This window comes from Ovis canadensis, chromosome 11 (genome assembly GCF_042477335.2).
Source record: "Ovis canadensis isolate MfBH-ARS-UI-01 breed Bighorn chromosome 11, ARS-UI_OviCan_v2, whole genome shotgun sequence".
In the NCBI taxonomy this organism is placed as follows: Eukaryota; Metazoa; Chordata; class Mammalia; order Artiodactyla; family Bovidae; genus Ovis; species Ovis canadensis.
Window position 1 is genome coordinate 54,908,350 of NC_091255.1, and position 25,032 is coordinate 54,933,381.

General features: G+C 37.6%; 1 protein-coding gene across 1 annotated transcript in view; it reads left to right on the plus strand.

Moving 5' to 3' along the window:
• EFCAB3 (EF-hand calcium binding domain 3) overlaps positions 1-25,032 on the plus strand; it is a 493,997-nt gene that overhangs the window by 127,929 nt on the left and 341,036 nt on the right. The window contains exons 21-22 of the mRNA XM_069541641.1: positions 3,356-3,427; positions 22,873-22,926. Coding sequence (XP_069397742.1) covers positions 3,356-3,427; positions 22,873-22,926 — 126 coding nt within the window. The remainder of the gene's footprint in view (positions 1-3,355; positions 3,428-22,872; positions 22,927-25,032) is intronic.

The window sequence follows — 25,032 nt, forward strand, 5'->3', positions numbered from 1 at the left end:
AAAACATCCAATTCTGCTTCATTAACTATGCTAAAACCTTTGACTGTGTGGATCACAATGAACTGTGGGAAATTCCTAAAGAGATGGGAATACCAGACCACCTTACCTGTCTCTTGAGAAACCTGTATGCAGGTAAAGAAGCAACAGTTAGAACCGAACATAGAACAATGAACTGGCTCAAATTCGGAAAGGAGTACATCAAGGCCGTATATTGTCACTCTGCTTGTTTAACTTATATGCAGAGTACATCATGCGAAATGCTGGACTGGATGAATCACAAGCTGGTATCAAGATTGCCGGGAGAACTATCAACAACCTCAGATATGCAGATGATACCACACTAATGGCAGAAAGTGAAGAGGAACGAAAGAGCCTCTGGATGAGGGTGAAAGGAAAGAGTGAAAAAGTTGGGTTAGAACTCAACATTTGAAAAACTAAGATCATGGCATCCAGTCCCATCACGTCATGGCAAATAGAAGGGAAAAAGTAGAAACAGTGACAGATTTTATTTTCTTGGGCTCCAAAATCACTGCAGGTGGTGACTGCAACCATGAAATTAAAAGATGCTTACTCCTTGGAAGAAAAGCTATGACAACCTCAGTTCAGTTCAGTTCAGTTGCTTAGTCATGTCCAACTCTGTGTCTCCATGGACTGCAGCACACCAAGCCTCCCTGTCCATCACCAACTCCTGGAGTTTACTCAAGCTCATGTCTATTGAGTTGGTGATGCTATCCAACCATCTCATCCTCTGTTATCCCCTTCTCCTCCTGCCTTCAATCTTTCCAGCATCAGGGTCTTTTCAAATGAATCAATTCTTCGTATCAGGTGACCAAAGTATTGGAGTTTCAGCTTCAGCATCAGTCCTTCCAATGAATATTCAGGACTGATTTCCTTTAGGATGGACTGGTTGGATCTCCATGCAGTCCAAGGGACTCTCAAGAGTCTTTTCCAACACCACAGTTCAAAAGCATCAATTCTTTGGCACTCAGCTTTCTTTATAGTTCAATTCTCATGTCCATACATGACCACTGGAAAAACCATAGCCTTGACTAGACAGACCTTTGTCAGCAAAGTAATGTCTCTGCTTTGTAGTATGCTGTCTAGGTTGGTCACAGCTTTTCTTCCAAGGAGCAAATGTCTTTTAATTTCATGGCTGCAGTCACCATCTGCAGTAATTTTGGAGCCCCCAAAATAAAGTCTGTCACTGTTTCCATTGTTTCCCCATCTATTTGCCATGAAGTGATGAGACCAGATGCCATGATTTTAGTTTTCTGACTGTTGAGTTTTAAGCGAGCTTCTTCACTTCCTCTTTCACTTTCATCAAGAGGCTCTTTAGTTCTTCTTTGCTTTCTGCCATAAGGGTGCATATTGATATTTCTCCAAGAAATCTTGATTCCAGCTTGTGCTTCATCCAGCCCAGCATTTCTCATGATGTACTCTGCATATAAGTTACATAAGCAGGGTGACAATATACAGCCTTGACGTACTCCTTTCTCTATTTGGAACCAGTCTGTTTCTCCATGTCTGGTTCTAACTGTCACTTCTTGACCTGCATACAGATTTCTCAGAAGGCAGGTAAAGTGGCTTGGTATTCCCATATCTTGAAGTATTTTTCACAGTTTGCTGTGATCCACACAGTCCAAGGCTTTGGCATAGTCAATAAAGCAGATGTAGATGTTTTTCTGGAACTCTCTTGCTTTTTTAATGATCCAATGGATGTTGGCAAAGCCTTCCTCAGTGATCAATGCAAAGAAATAGAGGAATTACAAACCTAGACAGCATATTAAAAAGCAGAGAGACCACTTTGCTGACAAAGCTCTGTATAGTCAAAGCTATGGTTTTTCCAATAATCATGTATGGATGTGAAAGTTAGACTTTAAAGAAGGCTGAATGCTGAAGAAGTGATGCTTTCGAATTGTGGTGCTGGAGAAGACACCTGAGAGTACTTTGGAGTGCAAGGAGCTCAAACCAGTCAATCCTAAGGAAATCAATCCTGAATATTCATTGGAAGGACTGATGGTGAAGCTGAAGCTCCAATACTTTGGCCACCTGATATGAAGAGCCACCTCATTTGAAAAGACCCTGATGCTGGGAAAGACTGAAGGCAAGAGGAGAGGTGGGAGGCAGAGGAAGGATGTGATGGTTAGAAAGCTTTACCAATTTAATGGACATGAATTTGAGCAAACTTAAAGAGATAGTGGAGGACAGACGAGGCTGTCATACTGCTCTCTGTGGGGTCAAAAGAAGGTGGAACCGACTTAGCAACTCAAAACAAATGCTCTAGGCTGAATACCTTCTCTAATGCTAGGTATATTTATCTGTTAAGTAAGGAGAATACTAGTACCAATTTTCCAAAGGTTTTTTGGGATTAAATGAGATGGCATATATAAAGGACTGAGCATTATGTCTACCAAGCTGAGATTTGTAAGTGCTGATAAGTGGCAGTAGTAATGAAGATAATAACAATAGCAGTAGTAGTAGCAGCAGCAGCAGCAGCTGGTGGAGTAGTAATCATTAGTCAGTACCTACTAGTGATATTTGAGTGTTTTTAAAAACATCAAGCATTGTATTTTTTTAAATATAGAACTAGAATGTCCCATGAAAGCTCTGGCCTCCATTAGGAAAAATATGGCCAATCCTGATGACCTAGGTTCCATGATAAAAAATAAAGGGGTTCCATTATGCCAAGATGTGATTCAAAGTGCACTGAAGAATGTGACTATCATGGGTAACTATGTAATATGTTTCTAGGATCTTTTGTCTTAGCTGATGTGCATCTGTTTGAATTTTTCAAGAGTTGTTAAAGGGTTGATCTGCTTCATGGATTATCCAAGGCTTTTATACCTACCACCCAGTTGCTGCTGCTGCTGCTAAGTTGCTTCAGTCGTGTCCGACTCTGTGTGACCCCAGAGACGGCAGCCTACCAGGCTCTTCTGTCCCTGGGATTCTCCAGGCAAGAACACCGGAGTGGGTTGCCATTTCCTTCTCCAATGCATGAGAGTGAAAAGTGAAAGTGAAGTTGCTCAGTCATGTCCGACTTCGCGATCCCATGGACTGCAGCCCACCAGGCTCCTCCATCCAGTTAGTTTCTAGTTATTTTCAACAGATCATACCAAGGAAGGATCTACAGAGGATGAGAATGTGTGTGTGTGCCTGAATGATATGTATTAATCTGTCTTTCTGATTGAATATATATTCAATATGATTGAATGTAGGTATGTATTTAACTATATTTCAAGGTCAAATCCATAAATTATTTTTCAGTATAGCGGTTGTACTATGTACTATAGTTGCCTACCTCTTATCTCTGGTCATTTATCTTTCCCATGTTCCCTGACATGTATGTTTCTTTCAGATGATGGGATGGTGAATTCAGAAGAGTTTATGGGCAATTTGGTCAATTCAGGATTTTCATCTCCACCTGAAAGTGAGTAAGAATTTTCATTTGAATTGAGGTAGATAATGTGTGTATCGTGGATCTCTTGGGAAAATCCCAAATAGACTTTTTCCTCAGCTGCTTTAAAACTGGCAGAATATTCCAGTGTCATTGTTCACACACGTCAAATGTGTAGCACAACTGAAAAACACCATGAGTTTTAGAAAGAACTAGTTACCTCTACTGCCTGAGGACTTCTCTGATGGCTCAGAGGTAAAGAAGCTGTCTGCAATGCAGGAGTTGCCAGAGACACAGGTTCCATCCCTGGGTTGGGAAGATAGCAACCCATTTCAGTACTCTTGCCTGAAAAATCTCATGGACAGAGGAGCCTAGTGGGCTATAGTCCAAAACAGTCACAAAGAGTCAGACACAACTGAGAGTCTGAGCACAGCACAGTTACCTCTGCTGTGTAGTCTGAGCACTAGAGTCTTGACTGCAGTTGTCTTTCACTAAGGGCCTTTATTTTTTAAATAGAAATTTATTTATTTTAATTGGAGGCTAATTACTTTACAATATTGTATTGGTTTTGCCCTACATCAACGTGAATCCGCCACGGGTGTACACGTGTTCCCCATCCTGAACTCCCCTCCCTCCTGCCTCCCCGTAGCATCCCTCTGGGTCATCCCAGTGCACCAGCCCCAGGCATCCTGTATCATGCATCGAACCTGGACTGGCAATTTGTTTCTTATATGATATTATACATGTTTCAATGCCATTCTCCCAAATCATCCCACCCTCGCCCTCTCCCACAGAGTCCAAAAGACTGTTCTATACATCTGTGTGTCTTTTGCTGTCTCACATACAGGGTTATTGTTACCATCTTTCTAAATTCCATATATATGCATTAGTATACTGTATTGGTGTTTTTCTTTCTGGCTTACTTCACTCTGTATAATCGGCTCCAGTTTCATCCAGCTCATTAGAACTGATTCAAATGTATTCTTTTTAATGGCTGAGTAATACTCCATTGTGTATATGTACCACAGCTTTCTTATCCATTCATCTGCTGATGGACATCTAGCTTGCTTTCATGTCCTGGCTATTATAAACAGTGCTGCGATGAACACTGGGGTACACGTGTCTCTTTCAATTCTGGTTTCTTTGGTGTGTATGCCCAGCAGTGGGATTGCTGGGTCATAAGGCAGTTCTATTTCCAGTTTTTTAAGGACTCTCCACCCTGTTCTCCACAGTGACTGTACTAGTTTGCATTCCCACCAACAGTGTAAGTGGGTTCCCTTTTCTCTACACCCTCTCCAGCATTTATTGCTTGTAGACTTTTGGATCGCAGCCATTCTGACTGGTGTGAAATGGTATCTCATTGTGGTTTTGATTTGCATTTCTCTGATAATGAGTGATGTTGAGTGTCTTTTCATGTGTTTATTAGCCATCTGACTAAGGGCCTTTTGAAAACAGGAATTATGTAAGTTAAATATTATTGAACTAGCCCTTGGAATGAGACTGTTTGTAAATTATTCTTTTACTAAAATGTAATAGCGTGAGACATATTAACATATGATAAATAGTGGGTTTCTGATACTAATTTATAACTCTTTACTAAGAAACTGATGGAAACCCTTACTGTTACTATTTGGAGAATTTTTGTTCAGGTTTGTATTTCTCTTCTTTTATTATTCTTTGTTTGCTTTGGATATCTCTTTGAATGGCTTCCCCTTTTTCTGATCTCTCCTTATACATGAACTCAAAGTTTAATTTTAGTACTATGTTTGTCAATTATTATGTTAAAAATCCTTTTCTTCTTTTGGTTTGCACAGTATATTTGCAATCTTAAGTCTCTGTGTTTTCTGATGAGCTGCCCTTTTTTTGTCACTATGGTATTAGACAGGAAAGAATGTTTTATATTTTGTATATTTAGGTGAGAAGAATAATTCTGACTTCAAGCCAAAACTGTATCCACTTTCACATCATTTCATATTGTACATCTTAACATAGTCCTTATGGTTGCAGAAGCTCAGGGTATACTTCTTTGATCATTTCCACATACTTTTGGATAGGTATACATGTATAGTCTTGATATTTATGGAGTGATATTTTGCAGAAATGCCTTCTTTGGGGAAACTTTCTAATAAAATAGCTTATCTGTTTTTGAGAACTGGCATTAAAAAAACTCAATAATATTTCAAATAATAATGTAATACCTTTTTATGATGATGAGTGATAACTAGACTTATCATGGTGATCATTTTATAATATGAATGGCAACCCACTCCAGTACCTTGCCTGGAGCATTCCATGGATGGAGGAGCCTGGTGGGCTGCAGTCCATGGGGTTGCTAAGACTTGGACACGACTGAGCGACTTCACTTTCACTTTTCACTTTCATGCATTGGAGAAGGAAATGGCAACACACTCCAGTGTTCTTGCCTGGAGAATCCCAGGGATGGTGGAGCCTGGTGGGCTACTGTCTATGGGGTCACATAGAGTTGGACACGACTGAAGTGACTTAGCAGCAGCATACCAGAAACTAACATAGTATTACAATTATACTTCCAAAACAACTATTTTTCTTTTTCATAGAAAAAGAGATCAGATTTGTGGTTACCAGAGATGAGAAGAGGAGATATTGGAAGAAAGGGGTCATAGGTTGGAGAAGGAGATGGCAACCCACTCCAGTAGTCTTGCCTGGAGAAACCCCATGGACAGAGGAGCCTGGTGGGCTATAGTCCATTGGGTTTCAAAGGGTTGCACACAACTGAAGCAACTTAGCAATGGGTCATAAGGTACAAACTTCCAGTTAAAAGATAAATAAGTACTACAATATAATTACTAGTGCTATACGTTATATATGAATGGTAAGAGTGTAAATCCTAAGAGTTCTTATCCCAAGGAAAAACATTTTATTTTTTTCATTAAATTTTTATGAGATGATGGATGTTCATTAAACTTATTATGATGATCATTTCATGATGTATATAAGTCAAATCATTATGTTGTGTACCTTAAGCTTATACAGTGCTGTATGTCAAATTATATCCCAGTAAAACTGGAAGGAAAAAAAAAACATATCAGAAGTGCCACTGGATCTTCTGAAGAGATTGTTTATATGCTGTTTAGTGACAAATGTGAAAAATGTCTCTTGAAATTTGGTATCAGAAGAAACTTTCTCTCTCCCAAAGACCAGTATGCTTCTTTGTATAAATGATAACCTGAGTTCCCTTTTACACCTTAACTACTAGAAAGTTCAGATTTAAATTTAATTTTTATTAATTGTAACTATATTGTCTTTGTTGTTTACTATCTTCCTCTCATGTATTTTAAATTTTTATTTCTATCTTAAATACATTTACTTTTCATTTAATAATTCTTCAAATTATTTTAGGAAGTGATTGGATATAAATTTGTAAAATAGCATATCAAAAGCTGCTGTGAATCCTGGCCCATGGGATATTAATTAGTATGTCATAAAAGAGAGATCAGTGGCTAAACTTGCAAAACACTGAAGTACAAAACAAACTTTAACAAAATTCTCTGCTGTTGGACTATTAGAAGATTTCACAGTTGACACGGTGGTAAAGAATCTGCCTGCCAAGCAGAAGATGCAGATTTGATCCCTGGGTCAGAAAGCTCTCCTGGAGAAGGAAAAGACAACCCAATCCAGTATTCTTGCCTGGGAAATCCCATGGACAGAGGAGCCTGGTGGGTTACAGTCCATGGGGTCGCAAAGGGTCAGACAAAACTGAGCAACTGAATGACAGCATGCATGCACACACGAAGCCCCATCACCATTCTCAATCTTACTGTCTTTACTAACATACTCATTTGTCAAGGGTTACCTCAAGTTGGTACAGAATCATTTGTATCACACATACTATTTTTTCCTGTGTTCTTCAAAAGACAGTTTGGAAATGCTGCTTTGAAGAATAAAATGGAACAATTGTTTGTTGCTGATATGATAAAATAGAATCTACTTATGCATTAATACATAACTCTTGTGCCCTGTGTCTAAATTCTCTTGTTAGTCCTGGTGATTTGGTAGATTCTTGAAGATTTTCTGTGTAAACAGTTACGTAATCTGCAAGTAGATACAGTTTTACTTTTTTCTCCCCATTTTCCATGCCTTTTATTTATTTTTCTTGTTCTTCTTTATTTTACTGTCAAACTCCTTCAATATAATGTTGAACAGAAGTGTTGAGAGTGGGCATCTTACTTTATTCTGATCTTAGGAGTAAAACATTCAGACTTTCACCATTAAATATGTTAGCTGTAGGTGTTTTTTTTTTTTTTTAAGGCTCTGTTTGAAGAAATTCCCTTACTCTTTCCAGTTTACTGACAGTTTTTTTTTTAATCACAAATGATTGATAATTTTGTGAAATTCATTTTCTGTCTTCTAAGATGACAGTTTTGTTTTTGTCCTTTATTCTGTTAACATGGTGAATTAAAATGCCTGATTGTTAAATGTTTGTAAATTGTATTTAAAAAATACAAGTTTTATTTTGAGAGTAAAAAGAGGAGAATTTTCAAACTTAAATAGAAAAACATTTTATGTATGCTGCATTCTTGTTTTTCAAAGAAATCCTTTAGCTTGCAAATAGAACCCAAATGTAGTCCATTATGTTGAAATTGTGGAAAAGCCCAACCATTAGCAATTTGTCTACTTTTTTTTTAGAAGCAGAATTCTCTTGTGTGAACTTTTCTATTTATTTATTTATTTATGCCTGTGTTGGGTCTTTGTTGCTGTGTGGAGAGTGGGGGCTGCCCTCTGATGTGGTGTGTGGGCTTCTTATTGCAGTGGTTTCTTTTGTTGTGGAGCATGGGCTCTAAGGCACACAGGCTTCAGTAGTCATAGCACGTGGGCTCAGTAGTTGCAGCTCCCAGGCTCTAGAGCACAGGCTCAGTAGTTGTGATGCATGGGCTTAGTTGCTCCGAGGTGTATGAGATCTTCCTAACCCAGGGATCTAACCCATGTCTCCTGCATTGGCAGGTGGATTCTTTACCACTGAGGCACCAGGAAAGTCCCTGTCTACTATTTTTGTATCATTACAAAATGTGAAAAAAAGCAGAGCCTGGCATGCTGCCATCATGGGGTTGCAGAGTTGGTCACAACTTAGTGACTGAACAGTATGTTTCATACTCATGCATTATGAGGACATTAACTTCTAGAATCTCTCTGAATATGATAGAAGTCTTTACTAGTTTATTTATCTTTCCTTTTATGTGTAATCTGTTTCTACAGTTAAGAATTGAGAGACTGAACTAATCAGGCTTGATAGCCAGTATAAATTTGTTTTATTTCTGTATATGGAAATACATTTCATTTCAGTTCAGTTGCTCAGTCGTGTCCAACTCTTTGTGACCCCATGAACCGCAGCACTCCAGGCCTCCCTCTCCATCACCAACTCAAGGAGTCCACCCAAACCTAAGTCCATTGAGTCGGTGATGCCATCCAACCATCTCATCCTCTGTCGTCCCCTTCTCCTCCTGCCCTCAATTGTTCCCAGCATCAGGGTCTATTCAAATGAGTTAGCACTTAGCATCAGGTGGCCAAAGTATTGGAATTTCAGCTTCAACATCAGTCCTTCCAATGAATACTCAGGACTGATCTCCTTTAGATGGACTGGTTGGGCCTCCTTGCAGTCCAAGGGACTCTTCAGAGTCTTCTCCAACACCACAGTTCAAAAGCATCAATTCTTTGGCACTCAGCTTTCTTTATAGTCCAACTCTCGCATCCATACATGACCACTGGAAAAACCATAGCCTTGACTAGATGGACCTTTGGTGACAAAGTAATGTCTCTGCTTTTGAATATGCTGTCTAGGTTGGTCATAACTTTCCTTCCAAGGAGTAAGCATCTTCTAATTTCATGGCTGCAATCACCATCTGCAGTGATTTTGGAGACCCCCAAAATAAAGTCTGACACTGTTTCCCCATCTATTTGCCATGAAGTGATGGGACCAGATGCCATGATCTTAGTTTTCTGAAAGTTGAGCTTTAAGCCAACTTTTTCACTCTCCTCTTTCACTTTCATCAAGAGGCTCTTTAGTTCTTCTTCACTTTCTGCCATAAGGGTGGTGTCATCTGCATATCTGCGGTTATTGATATTTCTCCTGGCAATCTTGATTCCAGCTTGTGATTCTTCTAGCCCAGCATTTCTCATGATGTACTCTGCATATAAGTTACATAAGCAGGGTGACAATATACAGCCTTGATGTACTCCTTCTCCTATTTGGAACCAGTCTGTTGTTCCATGTCCAGTTCTAACTGTTGCTTCCTGACCTGCATACAGGTTTCTCGAGAGGCAGGTCAGGTGGTCTGGTGTTCCCATCTCTTTCAGAATTTTCCACAGTTTATTGTGATCCACACAGTCAAAGGCTTTGGCATAGTCAATAAAGCAGAAATAGATGTTTTTCTGGAACTCTCTTGCTTTTTTGATGATCCAGTGGATGTTGGCAGTTTGATCTCTGGTTCCTCTGCCTTGTCTAAAACCAGCTTGAACATCTGGAAGCTCACGGTTCATGTATTGCTGAAGCCTGGCTTGGAGAATTTTAAGCATTACTTTACTAGCATGTGAGATGAGTGCAATTGTGCAGTAGTTTGAGCATTCTTTGGCATTGCCTTTCTTTGGGATTAGAATGAAAACTGACCTTTCCAGTCCTGTGGCCACTGCTGAGTTTTCCAAATTTGCTGGCATACTGAGTGCAGCACTTTCACAGCATCATCTTTCAGGATTTGAGAGAGCTCAACTGGAATTCCATCACCTCCACTAGTTTTGTTCATAGTGATGCTTCCTAAGGCCCACTTGACTTCACATTCCAGGATGTCTGGTTCTAGGTGAATGATCACACCATCGTGATTATCTGGGTCAGCAAGCTCTTTTTTGTAAATTTCTTCTGTGTATTCTTGCCACCTCTTGTTAATATCTTCTGCTTCTGTTAGATCCATATCATTTCTGTCCTTTATTGAGCCCATCTTTGCATGCAATGTTCCCTTGGTATCTCTAATTTTCTTGAAGAGATCTCTAGTCTTTCCCATTCTGTTGTTTTCCTCTATTTCTTTGCATTGATCGCTGAGGAAGGCTTTTTTATCTCTCCTTTCTGTTGTTTGGAACTCTGCATTCAAGTATGTATATCTTTCCTTTTCTCCTTTGCTTTTCACCTCCCTTCTTTTCACAGCTATTTGTAAGGCCTCCTCAGACAGCCATTTTGCTTTTTTGTGTTTCCAATATGGAAATTGGTTTCTCAGATGAATGACGAAGAACCCTGTGTATGTGAATGAAATATGCTGCTTGGCAAGCCTTCCTTTAGGGAGAGCTGGTGGAGTGGCTTCTTAAATGGCTGAATAAATTAAGCTTTAGTTTCAGCCACCAAAATTCACCTTGACAGCTGTGGTTTTCTCTCTGTTACTGGAGAGTTCTCCAATATTTTGGCCAGGAAGCAGGTGCTGAACTGCCTGTTCCTCTGTGACTCAGGGATTTTGGAAAATGAGAAAGGAGTGGCTTACTGAGACAAATGAACGGTCCATAGATAGGCTTTTGGTTAATCCCTTTATTTTCTGATTCTTCCTCCCTCAGTATCTGCTAAAATTGAGCATTGAGCTTTTCGGGGAGTTTTTCTGGGCGAATAAGTTTCTTTCATACTTTTTCCTTTATCTACTTAGAGCCTCCTCCTTTGTAAATTCTAAACTGTGATTTCCTCTGCTTGTTTTATTTATCACATTTAAATGTTTGCTTTTTTACTATATATCTCCCCGAAGTAGCATGTGAACTGTTGATAGGAACTTTATCTGTTTTGCTCACTGCCATGGTCACTAGCATGTAGGCTAGTCCCCATCACATAAAAGGACTTAAACAAATGTTTAATGAATAAATAGATGAATTAACATACTTTGTTCCCTTTCATATTATTCTTCTTTTTTCTACCTATTTTTTCCACACATTCTTTTTTGTTGTTTATTCTCTTCTCCCATCATTTTAATCTGTTTAATTGGGTCTTTGAAAGAAGAGGAGAAAAACTTGTCTTCATTGCCAGACTTTAGGATATTTTTGAGAATATTTTTCATGGGAAAAAATGTCTTGCATTTTGGGTAAAACAATTTGTTTTAAAAAATTTGGAACTTTTATTATTATTTAGTGAATATAATCAATTATAGTAATTAATTTAAGAATTAAGTCTCAAATCTAACCACTGCCTTCAAGTTATATTTATATGGCCCAATTGTCCATGTAACTCTAATAATACCCAACAGTTAGCTCATTTATCAGGAGCTACTGAGGCACTTCTATTTTAACTCTCTATTTTCTACTGAACAGCTCTCACTGTAAAGTGTGGTATTTCATATTCAAAATTATTAGAAAATCTCAATTTCATATTATTCACTTTCCATGTCTTCGAAGGAAAAATCGGGATCAATAACCAGGATAATTTCATGGATGATATGGGAATTGAACTTACTTATAAAGAACATAAAGAGATGGTAAATCATCTCCCAGCTAGGGGTGAGCATTTCAATTATTTTGGTATCTTGCAAAAAATGCTTTAGGCTTATTTATAAGAAATATTCATATTTCCCTTTAAAGCACTATAGAGTACACAGAAATATCTAGTACCAAAGGTGTGAATGTGTATGTGTACTTATTATTATTGTGATTTTTGAAATGAACATTCAGGCTTTAAGTGAATATTAAGATTGTTATGCAGAAAGTATTAATATTGGGGCCCTAAATGTCACCAGCTAAGCTAGGTAGTCTCATGAGGTACTAAGCTAGGTAATCTCATCTTCAAGGTCAGTGAAAGGTCAGACCATAAGAAGGGAAAAGTAGAAAATTAGGGGAGATGGAAGCATGGAAATGAAGGATAAGAAAAGAAAACTAGTTTACATTCTGCCCATAAGCTAGTAAGAATAACTTATAGCAAAAGTGTCATGCAATTCTAATTTTATTTAGGTAAAATAGTCATAGTAATAATGGTAGATTTCATTCATACTGCTATGTATCAGGGACTGTACCTTCTTCACAGTATTATTCCAAGAATTAAGGAAATAATATAAATAATTTAAAAATAAATATTAGGGTTTTTCTCCCTCATTTATATTGAAATAGTGTCTCTCTCTCTCTCTCTCTCTCTCTCTCTATATATATATATATATAGTGTGTGTGTGTGTGTGTGTGTGTGTGTGTGTGTATGTATGTATGTATGTAAAGAGCTTGCCAGGTGGCTCTAGTGGTAAAGAACCTGCCTGCCAATGCAGGAGATGTAAGAAACGTGGGTTTGATTCCTGGGTTGGGAAGATCCCCTGCAGGAGGGCATGGCAACCCACTCCAGTATTCTTGCCTAGAGATTCCCATGGACAGAGGAGCCTGGCAGGCTACAGTCCATAGGGTCGCACAGAGTTGGACATGACTGAAGCAACTTAGCATGCATGTATGTAAAAGAAGTCAGTGAGTTGCTGCTCCAATAAAATGGTGGCTCATAATAGCTAAGAATTGTAGTCTTTAATGAGGAAGAAATAGGTATAATCCCTTGTGATTTATTTTTAATTTGCTCATTTATTTATACAACAAACATTTAGTAAGGACCTTGTATGTGCCAGATAAAGATGAATTAGGTCTGTTCATGCCAGTAAGGAATCTATAGTTTCTTTGGGGACAGGAGACAAGTATGAAGAAAAAATGCAAATTAAAGTTCTAAAAGGTCTACATTATTGAGAATAAATAGACAACATTTGCTATGAAGGAGGAAATGACAACCAATCCTGGTACTCTTGCTAAGAAAATCCAATGGATGGAGAAGCCTGGCTGGCTATAGTCCATAGTGTTGTAAAAGAGGTAAATGTGAATCAATGACTGAGCACACACACAGATAATATTTGGGAAAGGATGAAAAGATGGAAGGAGGAAGGGAATAATGGTTGCTTTCAGACAACTGAATCTGTTGTGGTAGTTTAGGAAAAAAAGAGCTGATGTAAAGGAGGCAAGGTTGTGTTACAGAGGGCCTGCACTTTATCCTACAGGTAATACTGCAGGGGGAGCCACTGCAGTTATTCTTATTTGAGAGTAGTATCATGTTTTGTTCTCTACTCCCAAAAGTTACTGGGCTAAAGACTATAGAAAATAACTCAAAAGCTATCTTAAATTCTAAAATGTATTTTTTCACATATTGGTCACTTTTAGGTACCATAAAAATAGCTATATTGTATTCCATTTGGCTTCTCTCATAGCTCAGTCATTATAGAATTTGCCTGCAATGAAGGAGACAGCATTTGATTCCTGGATGGGGAAGATCCCCTGGGTATTCCATTTGAGAAAGCAAATAATTTTCGAAAGATTTGCTTTTCATACTGATTTTTATAACTTCAAATATTATGCCTTTTTATGACTTCCCATATCAATTATTACTTCTGTTTAAAACTTTGTATCTATCTTACAGCTGATGAAAAAATAAATCAGCTCAAATTGATGGATACTGTGAATACTCTTAAAGGCGAGTGAGTAATAAGAAGACGTAAAACTCAAATCTTGAACCTTTGCAATAATATTTTAATGAAGTGTATTAAGGTTTTGTTTATGCATATTCACAACAAAAAATCTTGGAGAATATGAGGGAAGCATAGAGAGGGACAAAAAAATAAAAATCACCCTTCGTTTACAATCAAAGACAAAGATAACCATCTTTTGGTATCAGTACTGGCAACCCACTCTAGTATTCTTGCCTGGAGAATCCCATGGACTGTAGCCTGCCAGCCTCCTCTGTCCACGGTGTTGCAAGAGTCGGACACAACTTAGCGACTAAACCACCTAAACCACAGTTCAGTTCAGTCGCTCAGTAGTGTCTGACTCTTTGCAATCCCATGGACTGCAGCATGCCAGGCCTCCCTGTCCATTACCAACTCCTGAAGCTTGCTCAAACACATGCCCATCAAGTCAGTGATGCCATCCAACCATCTTATCCTCTGTCGTCCCCTTCTCCTTCTGCCTTTAATCTTTCCCAGCATCAGGGTCTTTTCTAATGAGTCAGTTCTTTGCAACAGGTGGCCAAAGTATTGGAGCTTTGGCATCAGCATCAGTCCTTCCAATGAATATTCAGGACTTATTTCCTTTAGGATTGACTGGTTTGATTTTCTTGCTGTCCAAGGTACTCTCAAGAGTCTTCTCCAACACCACAGTTCAAAAGCATCAATTCTTTGGCACTGAACCTTCTTTATAGTCCAACTCTCACATCCATACATGACTACTGGAAAAAATAACTTGCATTGAATTTTTTGGCTTTGACTTTTATTCATATTATTTCATGAATAGTAAAATGCTAATCATATTTTATTGATAGATAATTTGCATCTATTAATACTGAGTTTTATGGACAGAAAGTATTATTGTAACAGTGAACAGTTTACATATTTCTTTATATATATATATATATATATATATATATATGTATTTTCTAAATAATGTAATTTACTCTGGCTTTCTTAAAGTGGTCATGTTCTTGACCTGCATGGAAACAATGATGTTATAAATCTGCAATAAATAAATCAAATTACTTCAGTGAATAAATAACTAGTTAAAAATCTAGAAGAGTGGGATGAAGTAGAAAGAAACAAATCCTGCTCCTAGTATAGGTAGTAACTAGTGGCAAAAATAATTGAATTATTGGGAAGATTTCAAATCTTCTCTGCTCTTTTAGAGAGAAATGCAAATCCTTATTGCACAAATGGAAAAACTTTGGCATGTATGAGAATGACTTCTCTCATTCTCAAAGATAATAGCATAGTACTATTGTTCCTATCAAGCATAGGTTTAATTTCAAAATTGTAGTTTGTGTGATTTACATTTATGATATAAAAAATTGTGTCTCTCTGTGGAAATAAGATGTATTTAACAATTTGAACTATGTAACCACACAGACCTGTGTTCAAATACTGGCTCTACAAGCTACTAGCTGTGCAATTCTAGGTGGAGATCCAACCAGTCCGTTCTGAAGGAGTTTAGCCCTGGGATTTCTTTGGAAGGAATGATGCTAAAGCTGAAACTCCAGTACTTTGGTCACCTCATGCGAAGAGTTGGCTCATTGGAAAAGACTCTGATGCTGGGAGGGATTGGGGGCAGGAGGAGAAGGGGACGACAGAGGATGAGATGGCTGGATGGCATCACGGACTCGATGGATGTGAGTCTCAGTGAACTCCAGGAGTTGGTGATGGACAGGGAGGCCTGGTGTGCTGCAATTCATGGGGTCGCAAAGAGTTGGACACGACTGAGTGACTGAACTGAACTGAACTGAACACTTCTCTCAGCCTCAGTCACACCATTTGTGAAACTGAAATATTGTGGATACCTAACTTATGTTACTTTGAGGATAGACTGAAATGGTGCAAATATAGCATATAAAAATAATTGTTATCTACTTGGTGAAATTTAGTGGGCAGTTACCAATTTGGCATTTTAAAAATTTGGTTTAGGCTTGTCATCACAGGTGTAACTGGTTGTTATATAAAGATTAATGCTATCAGATTTTATTTTGATTTTGTTATTTATATTAATTTTGGAACAAACTATATACCACATATTTGTTTTTTACATTGAGACTGAGAAGCACAAAGTACAGAAATAATGTCCTTATCCCAGATATGATATATGTATGAAATATATATTTATATATGAAATATATATTTATGTATAATATATATTAAATTTATTGTTGTTCAGTCGCTCAGTTGTGTCTGACTCTTTGTGACCTCATGGACTACAGCAATCCAGGCTTCCCTGTCCTTCACTATGTCCTGGAGTTTGCTCAAACTCATGTCTGTTGAGTCACTGATGCCATCCAACCATCTCATCCTCTGTTGCCCTCTTCTCCTCCTGCTCTCAATCTTTCCCAGCATCAGGGTCTTTTCCAGTGAGTTGACTCTTCGCATTAGGTGGTCAAAGCATTGGAGCTTCAGATTCAGCATCAGTCTGTTCAGTGAATATTCAAGGTCGATTTCCTTTAGGATTGACTGGTTTGGTCTCCTTGCTGTCCAAAGGACTCTCAAGAGTCTTCTCCAGCACCACAGTTTGAAAGCATCTTCAGCACTCAACCTTCTTTATCGTCCAACTTTCACATCCATACATGACTATGGAAAAACCATAGCTTTGACTATATGGACCTTTGTTGGCAAAGTGATGTCTCTTCTCTGCTTTTTAATATGCTGTCTAGTATCATCATATCTTTTCTTCCAAGGAGCAAGTGACTTAATTTCATGGCTGCAGTCACCGTCCACAGTGATTTTGGAGCCCAGTAAAGTCTGTCACTGTTTCCTTTTGTTCCCCAGCTATTTGCCATGAAGTGATGGTACTGGATGTCATGATCTTAGTTTTTGAAAGTTGAGTTTTAAGTCAGTTTTTTCACTCTCCTCTTTCACCTTCATCATTATGTAAAATAATCCAATATTTATATATACTTATATAATATAATATATAATGCACAAACATACATATATATGTAATGTGTATATGCATGCTTACAGATGTATGTGAGAGTTTGTGTACATATGTGTGTGTGTGTTGTGTATGTTTAATTTATCTCATCTTTCTTAAGAAGGGAAAGTTAATACTCAAAAGTTAAGCAATGTTATGGAGAAGATGGAAGTGGAGCTCACAAATAAGGAATTTCAGAATCTATCAGAACATTTACCAGTTGATAGTAAGCATTTCTGTCTTTACTGATATTTTCAGAGAAAGTTAAATATTTGTATGAGGATTCATTAGCTACCTTTATTTTGCCATATTGGAGTTTAAATCTTAATTGTTCTTAAACGTTGTCTTCTCTTGTAAGTCTTACTTGTCACCAGCAGGCATAAGGAATATCTGAGAATGATTCAGTTGTCAGTGACATGCTTGTGACTTAGCTTAGGAAAAGAAAACAGACAAAGGTAAATAAGAACATAGATGAGTAGAAGTAGAGGAAAAGAGAGGTCTGAAAGTAAAATAGCAAGAAATGGAGGAGGGGAGAAAAAGGTTAGGCAATTGGAATTTCAGTGGTTCCTGGGCTGCAAATGTGAAGTGAATTGAAGCCACACAGTCGTGTCCAACTCTTTGTGACCCCATGGACTGTAGACTGCCAGGCTCCTCTGTCCATGGAATTCACCAGGCAAGAATACTGGAGTGGGTTGCCATTCCATTTTCTAGGTCAACCCAGGGATTGAACCTGCAGGCAGATTTTTTACCATCTGAGCAGACAGGGCCTGGAAAGTGGGGTTAGGCTAAAGGGCCCATGGGTGTGATATGACTCTTATTCCATCACTGCAATGTCCTGATTCTGAGTCAAACCTTTCTTTTTTATTTTTGGAGTATAATATCAGAGTTGATATGTACTTTATTGTGAAAGGTGTTTCTTTTTTACAGCTAGTGAGAAGATAGATCTAAATACACTTCTGGATGAAATTAAGGTTCTTACAGATGAGTGCAAAATTCTGACTAGAATAAAAAATCTTAATTCTTATTAATGAGCTGTTTACAATATAGAATATGCAGTTCTTTGGTTATCTGAATTGTAATAATAGCAGCCATTGCATTCTTTGTATAAGATTTAACAGCTGAATTATTATGGGTGATGTGTTTTGAAGTTGCCACTTTTTGAAAAAAAAAATGTATATTGTCTCCATAGAATTTAGTCAATAGAAACTAAACCCAAAATTCAATGAAGAAGGAAAGTTTGCATTTATTAGTCAAAGTCAATGTTTATATTTCTGGCCCCAAGGAGAACTTCTTGTAGAAAATATAGGAGAATAATTTTGTGACCTTAGGAGAGACAGAATTTCTTAGATGACAAAGAGTTATAAGCATGAAATTAAAAATTAATGGATATCATCAAAATTAGAAACTTCTCTTTGTGAAAGACACAGTTAAAAAAGTGAAAAGGTGGTGAAAGTGGGCACCCTTGTCTTGTTCCTGACTTTAGGGGAAATGCTTTCAATTTTTCACCATTGAGGATAATGTTTGCTATGGGTTTGTCATATATAGCTTTTATTATGTTGAGGTATGTTCCTTCTATTCCTGCTTTCTGGAGAGTTTTTATCATAAATGGGTGTTGAATTTGGTCAAAGGCCTTCTGTGCATCTATTGAGATAATCATATGGCTTTTATTTTTCAATTTGTTAATGTGGTGGATTACATTGATTGATTTGCGGATATTGAAGAATCCTTGCATGCCTGGGATAAAGCCCACTTGGTCATGGTGTATGATCTTTTTAAGGTGTTGTTGGATTCTGATTGCTAGAATTTTGTTGAGGATTTTTGCGTCTGTGTTCATCAGTGATATTGGCCTGTAGTTTTCTTTTTTTGTAGTATCTTTGTCAGGTTTTGGTATTAGGGTGATGGTGGCCTCATAGAATGAGTTTGGAAGTTTACCTTCCTCTGCAATTTTCTGGAAGAGTTTGAGTAGGATAGGTGTTAGCTCTTTTCGAAATTTTTGGTAGAATTCAGCTGTGAAGCCGTCTGGACCTGGGCTTTTGTTTGCTGGAAGATTTCTGATTACAGTTTCAATTTCCATGCTTGTGATGGGTCTGTTAAGATTTTCTGTTTCTTCCTGGTTCAGTTTTGGAAAATTGTACTTTTCTAAGAATTTGTCCATTTCTTCCACGTTGTCCATTTTATTGGCATATAATTGCTGATAGTAGTCTCTTATGATCCTTTGTATTTCTGTGTTGTCTGTTGTGATCTCTCCATTTTCATTTCTAATTTTATTGATTTGATTTTTCTCTCTTTGCTTCTTGATGAGTCTGGCTAATGGTTTGTCAATTTTAATTATCCTTTCAAAGAACCAGCTTTTGGTTTTGTTGATTTTTTCTATGGTCTCTTTTGTTTCTTTTGCATTTATTTCTGCCCTAATTTTTAAGATTTCTTTCCTTCTACTAACTCTGGGGTTCTCCATTTCTTCCTTTTCTAGTTGCTTTAGGTGTAGAGTTAGGTTATTTATTTGACTTTTTTCTTGCTTCTTGAGGTATGCCTGTATTGCTATGAACTTTCCTCTTAGCATTGCTTTTATAGTGTCCCACAGGTTTGGGGTTGTTGTGTTTTCATTTTCATTAGTTTCTATGCATATTTTGATTTCTTTTTTGATTTCTTCTGTGATTTGTTGGTTATTCAGAAGTGCGTTGTTCATCCTCCATATGTTGGAATTTTTAATAGTTTTTCTCCTGTAATTGAGATCTAATCTTAATGCATTATGGTCAGAAAAGATGCTTGGAATGATTTTGATTTTTTTAAATTTATCAAGTTTTGGCCACAGCAATCAGAGCAGAAAAAGAAATAAAAGGAATCCAAATTGGAAAAGAAGAAGTAAAACTCTCACTGTTTGCAGATGACATGATCCTCTACATAGAAAACCCTAAAGACTTGGCCAGAAAATTACTAGAGCTAATCAATGAATATAGTAAAGTTGCCGGGTATAAAATCAACACACAGAAATCCCTTGCATTCCTATACACGAATAATGAGAAAGTAGAAAAAGAAATTAAGGAAACAATTCCATTCACCATTGCAACGAAAAGAATAAAATACTTAGGAATATATCTACCTAAAGAAACTAAAGACCTATATATAGAAAACTATAAAACACTGATGAAAGAAATCAAAGAGGACACTAATAGATGGAGAAATATACCATGTTCATGGATCAGAAGAATTAATATAGTGAAAATGAGTATACTACCCAAAGCAATTTACAAATTCAATGTAATCCCTATCAAGCTACCAGTGATATTTTTCACAGAACTAGAACAAATAATTTCAAGATTTGTATGGAAATACAAAAAACCTCGAATAGCCAAAGCAATCTTGAGAAAGAAGAATGGAACTGGAGGAATCAACCTGCCTGACTTCAGGCTCTACTACAAAGCCACAGTCATCAAGACAGTATGGTACTGGCACAAAGACAGACATATAGATCAATGGAACAAAATAGAAAGCCCAGAGATAAATCCACACACATATGTACACCTTATCTTTGACAAAGGAGGCAAGAATATACAATGGAGTAAAGACAATCTCTTTAACAAGTGGTGCTGGGAAAACTGGTCAGCCACTTGTAAAAGAATGAAACTAGATCACTTTCTAACACCGCACACAAAAATAAACTCAAAATGAATTAAAGATCTAAATGTAAGACCAGAAACTATAAAACTCCTAGAGGAGAACATAGGCAAAACACTCGCAGACATAAATCACAGCAGGATCCTCTATGACCCACCTCCCAGAATTCTGGAAATAAAAGCAAAAATAAACAAATGGGATCTAATTAAAATTAAAAGCTTCTGCACAACAAAGGAAAATATAAGCAAGGTGAAAAGACAGCCTTCTGAATGGGAGAAAATAATAGCAACTGAAACAACTGACAAACAACTAATCTCAAAAATATACAAGCAACTTCTGCAGCTCAATTCCAGAAAAATAAACAACCCAATCAAAAAATGGGCCAAAGAACTAAATAGACATTTCTCCAAAGAAGACATACGGATGGCTAACAAACACATGAAAAGATGCTCAACATCACTCATTATTAGAGAAATGCAAATCAAAACCACAATGAGGTACCACTTCACACCAGTCAGAATGGCTGCGATCCAAAAATCTGCAAGCAATAAATGCTGGAGAGGGTGTGAAAAAAAGGGAACCCTCCTACACTGTTGGTGGGAATGCAAACTAGTACAGCTACTATGGAGAACAGTGTGGAGATTCCTTAAAAAATTGCAAATAGAGCTGCCTTATGACCCAGCAGTCCCACTGCTGGGCATACACACCGAGGAAACCAGAATTGAACGAGACACATGTACCCCAATGTTCATCGCAGCACTGTTTATAATAGCCAGGACATGGAAGCAAGCTAGATGTCCATCAGCAGATGAATGGATAAGAAAGCAGTGGTACATATACACAATGGAGTATTACTCAGCCATTAAAAAGAATACATTTGAATCAGTTCTGATGAGATGGAAGAAACTGGAGCCAATTATACAGAGTGAAGTAAGCCAGAAAGAAAAACACCAATACAGTATACTAACACATATCTATGGAATTTAGAAAGATGGCAATGATGACCCTGTATGCAAGACAGCAAAAAAGACACAGATGTGTATAGTGAACTTTTGGATTCAGAGGGAGAGGGAGAGGGTGGGATGATTTGGGAGAATGACATTGAAACATGTATACTATCTTGTAAGAATCAAATCACCAGTCTATGTCTGATGCAGGATACAGCATGCTTGGGGCTGGTGCATGGGGATGACCCAGAGAGATGTTATGGGGAGGGAGGTGGGAGGGGGGTTCATGTTTGGGATCGCATGTACACCCATGGTGGATTCATGTCAATGTATGGCAAAACCAATACACTATTGTAAAGTAAAATAAAGTAAAAATAAAAATTTTTTTAAAAAGTGAAAAGGCAAGATATAGACTGAAAGAAAATATTTGTAAAACATGGATGACAAAGGACTAATATCAAGAATATCAAGAACTCTTACAACTCAGTAATAAAAAGGCAAATCAATAAAAGTTGGTTTATCTGTTCAATTTGAACAGATATTTCACACAAGAAAATATTTACATGGCTAATGACCACAGGAAGGAATGCTGAGGATTATTAATCATCAGAGAAATGCAATTTAAGTCATTATTAGGCACCACACTAAAGATCCATTAGAATAGGAAAAAAATTAAAAGATGGACAGTACCAAGCATTGGCAAGATTTGGAGCATACAATTTCTAGAGGGTATACAAACCACAGTGGAGATCTGTATGTCAGTTTCTCATAAAGTTGAACATAAATTTACCATAAGACCCAGCAACTTCACTCCTAGTTATTTTTCCAGGAGAAATTAATACATATGTATTAAATGTTTGTACATGAATATTCATAGCAACTTTATTCAGTCCATCAACCCATGTAGGGATAAACAAAGTGGGGTATGTTCATAACAATGAAATGCTGCTCAACAAATGAACAAAACATGCTGGATGAGCCTCCAAAACATTATCTAAATGAAGGAAGACACTCACAAAATAATACCTAAAGTATGATGCTATTTTATGAAATTCTGGAAAAGTAAATCTAATAACAGAAAGCAACCTGGTGACTGCTTGGGTTTATGTTTTAGAGGGATTGACTTCAAAAAGGATTTATATTTTAGAGGGAGGATAGAAAGAATGAGTGGACCCGAAGTTAGTAAGCCATCATATTACTAATGTAAATGAAAAATGTCCTGTTTATCTCTGTAGCCCTGCTGCTTGGCAGAGTGTCTTCAATGTTGAGTTGTTGAATGAATAAATGAATAAAGAATGGTTGTCTTAAAACAATAAATAAATGAAAAGTGTCCTAATTTTTCCACTTTTATTTCATTTGGAAAGTCTATTGTGCAAAATTCTAAAACAAATTTTAACCTTCAAAATTTATTTATTCAATGTTGGAACCTTCCACAGTGTTCATAAATTATTAAATATTTATCTTTTATTGTAGCTGAGAGAAAAATAAATCAGACAAGACGAACAGATACCATGGAGGCTCTTAAAGGTAAGATGAAAAGGCAGCAAAACAGATCCTTTTGCTTTGATTCTTATACGGTTTCCTAGTAATTAGATTGCCACCCTCTATATATTAATTATTTTTATTATTACTTAGATTTATCAGTTAATATACCATGATAAACTATTTTGTATCTTGCTTTGTTGTTCAGTCACTGAATGGTGTCTGACTCTTTACGACCCCATGGATTGTAGCACTCCAGGCTTCCCTGTATTTCACTATAGAATTCCAATTTTGATAAGTGAGGAGAAAATCAAGCTCTGGATCTAAGCAGCAAAGAGTGAGGTAGAGAACTCAGGATTATCAGCAATGGAGACTTTCTTTCTAGATAGTCTGGACAACACAAGTGAAGTTGCTCAGTCATGTCCGACTCTTTGCGACCCCACGGACTGTAGCTTATCAGGCTTCTCCATCCATGGGATTTTCCAGGCAAGAGTACTGGAGTGAGTTGCCATTTCCTTCTCCAGAGGATCTTCCTAACCCAGGGATCAAACCCGGATCTCCCACATTGTAGGCAGACGCTTTACCGTCTGAGCCACCAGGGAAATCATGGACAACAAAAATAAAGTTTATTTATTGATCTAAAGGTTTATATTAGATTGCTTGCCTTAAGTGCTATAATTCATTTAGTTAGTTAACATTTGTTGAGTTCTTTAGATGCAGAAGGAAGATACAGACTGTGTTCTTTTTAACAAAGAAGGTGAATCAGACAATGTTCTTGCTTTCATGGAGATTTCATTTTCTTAGTAGGTGGGGGAAAAAGTAATCAAAAAATGAGATAATTTCAGAAAGCAGTAAGTGCTTCTTTTTCTATAAAAAAGAAGATAGTAGGATTCTTTTGAACTGTGGTGTTGGAGAAGGCTCTTGAGAGTCCCTTGGACTGCAAGGGGATCCAACCAGTCCATCCTAAAGGAGACCAGCCCTGGGTGTTCATTGGAAGGACTGATGCTGAAGCTGAAACTCCAATACTTTGGTCACCTCATGCGAAGAGTTGACTCATTGGAAGACTCTGATGATGGGAGGGATTGGGGGCAGGAGGAGAAGGGGACGACAGAGGATGAGATGGCTGGATGGCATCACCAACTCGATGGACATGAGTTTGAGTGAACTCCGGGAGTTGGTGATGGACAGGGAGGCCTGGTGTGCTGTGATTCATGGGGTCACAAAGAGTCGGACACGACTGAGTGACTGAACTGAACTGAATAGGATTAAGAGTGGCAGGGCTGCATTATATCAATTAGGAAATGCCTGTTGGAGGTGGAGGCATTTGAGCTGAGATTTGGACTCAGCCTCCTTTTAGAATTTTGTGTTGAATAAGCTGTTTTCTGGTCTTCCCTGGTGACTCTGAGGTAAAGAATCCACCTGCAGTACAATAAACAGCAGGAGACGTGGGTTTGATCCCTGGGTCAGGAAGATTCCCTTGAGGAGGGCATGGCAACCCACTTCAGTATTCTTGCCTGGAGAATTCCATGAACAGAGGAGACTGATGGGCTACAGTCCATAGGGTTGCAAAGATTCAGGCACAACTGAAGCAACTTAGCTTGTACACATGCAAGCTGTTTTTCAACATAAGCCTAATAAAATAAATTCTAATTCTAATATTAAACTTCGTTGCCAATTGGATAGATTTTGGACATAATAATGATAATACATAGACATCGTTTTCATGTTGTATAGTGATAACATCTTCGTTATAGTCCTTTCTCTTTCCCAAGAGAGACATGATATAAATAATCTTGACATAATTTTAGAGAAAACAGAACTGAATTTCTCTGATAGAGGAATTGAAGAACTGTCTGCCAGTTGGCTAGCTGACTTGGGGCATTATAGATTCCATTATTTTTTTTTCCAAAGGGGAACTGGGATTGTTGGTTTATGATTTCAAGTTCCTAAAATTCTAGTTTTCTAGTTTCCTGAAGACAATTGGTATATGTGTTATGAGAACTCAGTCCTATACTAAGCAATTTCCTTTTCCTTAATTGAGCACCACCTTCATGATAATTTAGGGTATTCTGTGTTTATTGAGCTGAATATATGCAAAACTTGGGCTGGCTTCTGTAGAAGGGAGTTGTAAAAGGTACAAAGCTTGGTGTT